Genomic DNA, 6,512 nt, shown 5'->3' on the forward strand with positions numbered 1-6,512 from the left:
TTTTCAGGCAATCTATTAACTTCTTCTTGTAACCACTTCCTGGATCTCTTTTCAGAGGTTCATAAGTGGTTAAGTCACTAAGGAGTGTCATAACTTTCTCATGATAGTCTTTCTGGTTCAAAATCACTGTGCACCTTCCTTTGTCTGCTGGGAGAATGATGATGTTTTTGTCCTTGCTAAGAGTGGTGAGTGCATCCCTCTCCTCTCTACTGATGTTGGAAGGTGGTGGTTTGGCATTGCTGAGGCAGGCTGAAACTTTGATTCTGAGTTGTTCTGCGTCACACTCTTTCATTTTGTTGTTGCGGATGGCTGATTCAGTAGCTGTGATCATCTCCACCAGAGGAATTGTACTTGGTGCAACCGCAAAGTTCAGTCCCCTGGCAAGAATCTCTGTCTCTGGCTGGGTAAGCTGTCTGTCAGATAAATTCTTCACCCACTTTTCTGTCTCCCTGGCATGTAATTGACTACTGGAGTGTTGTCCTACACTGAATGTGTTGTTATTGGAATAGTGATGGTGTTGATGAGTTATTAGTAAGTTAAACTTGTTTTGTTGTCAGAGAGTCAGAGTCAGAGTTTCTTTATTGTCATTCGCACCTCATGTGGTACATGTGGTGGAGCGAAATTATGTACACAGGGTCCCAGTTACATCCAACAATAAAATGTATAAGAAAAACAGTAATAACATCTAAGATATGAACTAAGAAAAACATCAACTAAATATACACTAAGCACCCATAACATAAAAACATTGAACATCAGCACAGACATGTCGAGTCTTGGACTTGACATGCTGTGCTAAGCGTGCCTGATCTGTACAGTCCAACACTTGCTGAAGTGTGGTCTGATCTAGACACGTTGTTAGTTTCTGTTTAATGTGCTCTTCTTTGGCCTTCAAGGCCTCAATAGTAAAATTGGTCTGTCTCACCCGTTCATTCAGCAGCTGGGTCTGTGCCTTCTGAAGGATCTTGCTTGCCCGGTGCCCGCTGACCGAAGATTTCAGATATTTTAAATATAGATGTTTTTGTAGGATCTGGTTCATCAGATTTAATTCAGTTTATACAGCGCCAAGTCACAAAAGAAGCCGTCTCAGGGCACTGAACAGAAATATTCATATATAAAATAATAATTTAACATTATTTATCTGAGGAGCAGACTGCTTTGAGTAACTCATCGCAGAACTCTCATTAGCAGGATTTTGGAATCTGGACACGCCTCCAGAATCGGTCCTAAAGTGCAGGTTCAAATCCAGGCTGAGCAGAGTTGGGGCTGATTAGGAGCGGTGCAAATGGGCCAGTTGTGAGTCATTTTCAGGTGCGTGTAGTTTATCATAAATGTGTGTAAATAATTTAGAGATGTGTACAAATATGGAATGACAATAGTTTTACTTATGACAATATCCATGTAAGCATATAGGTTTTACCCTCAGCTTTACAAAAAATAAAATGGGTTCTGTAAAAGTCTAATTTTTCTGTCTGCTTCTGGGGGGGGGGGGGGGGGGGGGTCTCCAAAAAGAGTATATTTTGAATGCTTGTGGAAATGTTGAAAATTGTGAACCACCCCTAAACTCTTATTTTTGTTGTTCTTTCTGCTGGCAGTAAAACGGTTCTTGTCATGTAGATGTCAGTGCGTATTTTGTTTTTGTGTGGTCCAGAATAAAAATGACATCATCTGCTCAGTTGATGCCAGCATGTTTACACACTGATGACCGTCTCAGGGGACACGTCATCGGAAGAAAGCCCACCGAGACCAAGTCCTGACCACTGTGCTAAGTCAAAGGTCAAGAGGTCAGCAGAGGTCAGAGTGACCTCTGACATAATATACCTGTAAGTGTGAAGTTGAAGTACTTGTTCAAAAAAACAGACCATCACCTGGTTCATGATCTGAAAAAAAAAACGATATCAGAGAACTGGACCAAACAGTGGTTCTGGGACCACTGGTGGTACTCAGGCTCCATCTAGTGGTGTTCAGAAGAAATATGGAGCCTCTCTAACCTGAAACCACAATCAGATGAAGTGTGATGTGGAGGAAAACAGAAGAAGACAACATGGACTCAGCACTCCTCAGACATATACTGAAAATAATTACGAGCTATTACACCTGAAGTACTTCCTGTTAATGATCACTGATGTCACTGACACCTGAAGTACTTCCTGTTGATGATCACTGATGTCACTGACACCTGAAGTACTTCCTGTTAATGATCACTGATGTCATTGACACCTGAAGTACTTCCTGTTGATGATCACTGATGTCACTGACACCTGAAGTACTTCCTGTTGATGATCACCGATGTCACTGACACCTGAAGTACTTCCTGTTAATGATCACTGATGTCACTGACACCTGAAGTACTTCCTGTTAATGATCAGTGATGTCACTGACACCTGAAGTACTTCCTGTTAATGATCACTGATGTCACTGACACCTGAAGTACTTCCTGTTGATGATCAGTGATGTCACTGACACCTGAAGTACTCCCTGTTGATGATCAGTGATGTCACTGACACCTGAAGTACTTCCTGTTAATGATCAGTGATGTCACTGACACCTGCAGTACTTCCAGTTAATGATCAGTGATGTCACTGACACCTGAAGTACTTCCTGTTAATGATCAGTGATGTCACTGACACCTGCAGTACTTCCAGTTAATGATCACTGTGATGTCACTGACACCCGCAGTACTTCCTGTTAATGATCACTGTGATGTCACTGACACCTGCAGTACTTCCTGTTACTGAGCACACTGAGTTCATGTGCATAACTCTTCAACAAAGAGGCAACATTTACTCGTAAAGTGAATTTTTAACCACATATAATTTTCCAGTACTGCCGAGAGAATTTGTGTTTGATGCCATTTCATCTGGTGTGACAATATTGATGTCAAATTATGTACAAATAAATACTGACTGTTTAACTTAAGAATTATTCATTGGCAACTCTGACTCATTCTTAATTAATAATTAAAGTAATTGTATCAGTAAACCCGTTTCTGTATTTTCTGGGATAATTCATTTAATGATATTTGTTTGAAAAATATTTGGTTGTTGCCTAGAACATATTTCATAACTAATAAGATTTGAGAAGTGTCCCTAAAGATTCTGTATACATGCTGTCCTGTCAATAGTATAATCTCCAAGTACTAAGTACTAGTCTCTAAGTCACTAAGTTAGAAACTGACCTACCATTTGATGTTACAACTGTACTGTTGGTTTCTTCTGTTTGAATACTCCAAGTAACAAGGTTTTTGTTGTAAATTTAATACTAATATTAGCCAAAGTTCACATCCACAGCTGTAAATTTTCCAAGGTCAGTTAATTCTTTGTTCGGGGCTTCACTTTTGCACTGCAGGCAGAGGGAGCCTTCAAGACACTTGCAAGATCAGATCTGATCTCTTGATTTAGTCTCAGCAACTTACTTCTCACTGCTTGCTGAAGTTTCCACGACATTACCAATATATATTTCAGTTACGTAGGTGTTTGGCACTGTTCTGTCCAGTGATTCTGCTTCGATACTTGTTGCGTTCATTTTGAAGGTGTATGGTTGTAACCGTGAGTCAGCGCAGCTTCATGAAGACACGTGACGATCGCGCAGTCTGAGTGTGTATTGAAAGCGAGCTATGGTCTGTGAACGCCACCTAGTGGCTGATTCTTGTACTACAAGAAGGTTACACAGTGCTGGAGCGGGGCACAGGTCCTGAAGATGAACGGTGGATGCTTTTAGCTAGACTTGTATCTCGCCTTTTGCTATTTTGAACTTTTAGCTAACACATTGCTGCTATTTGCTAGAGTTCTGCGACTTTTAGCTCTTAGGTAGGCTTTAACCCAAACGTTCTGATGTTCCTCACTCCAGATATTAGACAGAGCCAATGAGACAAGCTGACATGCTCTGAATGAGCTTCTTGAAGACGTTTAGTTTCAGGTTTCTGCTGAGTCAGAAAACCTCCGCTAACATCACACACGTCTGCAGATTCACACTTCCTGTTTTCGTGCTTTACCTCCGTCTGTGGCTCTGTGAGCCCGGTTCTACGGCAGCACTGTCAAGTTCTACAACATGCGATTTGTGTTTTACCTTCTTGAGCCACGCCTGAGGTCCGCTGGTGGACAGCTCCTCAGAGCTCAGGACCTGAGCTCCAGTAGAACCAGTGAAAAGGCCAGGAACGTTGCTGGACTGGGCCCACGCATCCACCTGTTGGAACCAACACATTCCCATCACTCCACGTCAGGACCAGATCAGAACCTTTAAAACCAGAGTTCATCGCCCTGAGGTTCCACCCGGCAGGAGTATCCAGGAATATTAAAGACGGTTAAAGATGGAAACTAAAGAACAAAAAGTTAAAAAATGGAGAAATTACATTTTCTGCTAAAATGCTAAATGCTGTTTTGGAGAAACATGGCAGCGGACAGGTGAACTGTGTCTCGGCTGAGCTCCCGTCAGCCCAGCTGAAAAGTTGTCTTTATGGTTATACCCTCGCTGTCTTCAAGCTGGACTTTGTCTCCGAGACTGATATCGCCGCATAACTGACTCAACGAATTTGTGAAATTGCCTCGAAGCAAAAAAGTCTAAAGTTTTGGTCTCTTTTACAGCGCGGCCGCTACTTCGAGTCGCCGTGCTGGAGAGGCGGCGAGAACAGCAGGCGGGTCTGCGGATGCGACCTCCCCACCTTTGCCGCGCTCTGGAGGGACAGGCGAGTCGGCTCCGAGGACAAATATTCTGGCTTCAATAAAATCAGAAGTCATGGTGATAATTAGGATGGAAATAAGAGCGGCTCTGACGGACGATTTTATTCTATTAAGAGCGAGCTGAAAGCAGTCCGAGCAGAGCTCGCTAACACCACTGCAGGCCTCAGAACGGAGGTTGACCCAGTTAAACTGGACGCTTCACAGAACGAGACATTTTTCAGTCGGGTCAGCTGGACTGTTTCTTTTTTTGTGCTGAAACGTTTCGCCTTCGATCCAGAAGGCTTCGTCAGTCAAGGAAACGCACAAAAAAACTGATTCTTCCCCCAACAGCTTACTGCAAAGTGGAACAAACCAGTTCTGCTTGTGACGAGATGGTCTCTTTGTATCTTTGAGCATGGACTTTGTGGTCTGGTCGGGTGTTTCAGTCTAATTTCCAAATCAAGAGGGTATTATAGTTGGTAAACAGATGCCTTGAGTGTGCACGCTGATAATGCTGGGCAGTACGTTGTAGTGGTGGGGAAGTTGTACACGCTGCCAGTGATCTTGGTTACGGTATATGCTCCTGATAGAGACAACTCTACATAGTTTAGTAACCTCTTCTCAAACAGACCGAATATGTCAACAGATAATCTTATAATTGGTGGTGGCATGAATTGTGATTTCATCTCCTGACCGTAGTTCAATGGGGAAAACTGCGCCGGCTAAGTCCGCTCAACTAATCAACTCGTTCCTTGAACCATATGGTGTGGCTGATGTATGGCGCTTCCGTAACCCTACTTCAGGATCACACTCATTCTTTTCCACAGTCCGTAAGACGTACTCCTGAATCCAAAAAGTTTTTCTTGATAGACAGATTTTGCCTTTGGTGAAGGAATGTGATTCTGGAACCATGATCTTCTCAGACCATGGTCCACTTATCCCAGTCACAAAGACTGTGTTTTGTCCTTGGAGATTCAACCCTTACTTTTATTGGTTGAAGACACCCCTTCTAGTTGGGTGGCCCTGGAAAAGGCCTCAGTTAAATCCAGCTCCCCCTTCTGCATTACTCTGCTCTCAGCTGCCCTTTAACAATCAGTATCAACATACGCTTCTAACTCCGTTGTGATCTGGGCGATTAAGATTTGGAACCAGTTCAGGAGGGCACTTACGTCTACAGAGTTACTGTTTTGGCTCCCGTGTCAAATAATCATGTTTACTCCCTCAGAAGCTGGTACAGCTTTTGACACCTGGGTCTTGAGGGGTGTGCATTCACTATAAGATCTCTATGGTGATGGTGATTTGCCTCTTTTGAACTGGTACAGAAGTTTAACAAGTCACAGTTTTTTAGACAGCTACAGCAGAGACACTTTGTGAGATCCAACTGTGTTTTGGACATTTTGTGGCTAAGCTTTTGGAGTGCAGGTCTGACACTAAACTGTACACCCATGACCACACAGCCCAGCATATGCACCTGGATGATGTACTGGGTGATGCATCATATCCACCTGGAAAAAATCTGACACGTCCTGAAAACTTCTGCAGGACGGTTCTGGGACACCTGGCAACCCTTTGTGCCATTTGTTGAAAACTTGTAAATACCTGTGTAGTTTATTTGTGTATGTGTGACTGGTCCGGGCTGGGAGGGGATTTTTTTATGTGTTCTTTTGTTTTGCTCAGTTTTCTTTGTGTCAAAAGAACAATAAAAAGGCTTTGTTAAAAAAAACAAAACCTAAATGTTGAAATCTGCTGAGAAGAAAAAGAAAATGAGTTGGTATAGCTAAAAGTAGCTAAACACTAGCTATGAGTAGCAAAATGTAAATACACTAAAAGCCAAAGCAGCAAATGCTAGCTAAA

At 42.7% G+C, this 6,512-nt stretch overlaps 1 protein-coding gene across 3 annotated transcripts in view; it reads right to left on the minus strand.

Moving 5' to 3' along the window:
- The window catches only part of LOC119429169 (protein SON), a 60,943-nt gene that overhangs the window by 24,910 nt on the left and 29,521 nt on the right, over positions 1 to 6,512 (minus strand). For all 3 annotated transcript variants that reach the window (XM_037696850.1, XM_037696849.1, XM_037696848.1), the window contains one exon: positions 4,069 to 4,185. In XM_037696850.1, the coding sequence (XP_037552778.1) occupies positions 4,069 to 4,185 (117 nt within the window). The remainder of the gene's footprint in view (positions 1 to 4,068; positions 4,186 to 6,512) is intronic.

Source organism: Nematolebias whitei, chromosome 24 (genome assembly GCF_014905685.2).
Source record: "Nematolebias whitei isolate Nwh7 chromosome 24, NemWhi1, whole genome shotgun sequence".
Taxonomy (NCBI): Eukaryota; Metazoa; Chordata; class Actinopteri; order Cyprinodontiformes; family Rivulidae; genus Nematolebias; species Nematolebias whitei.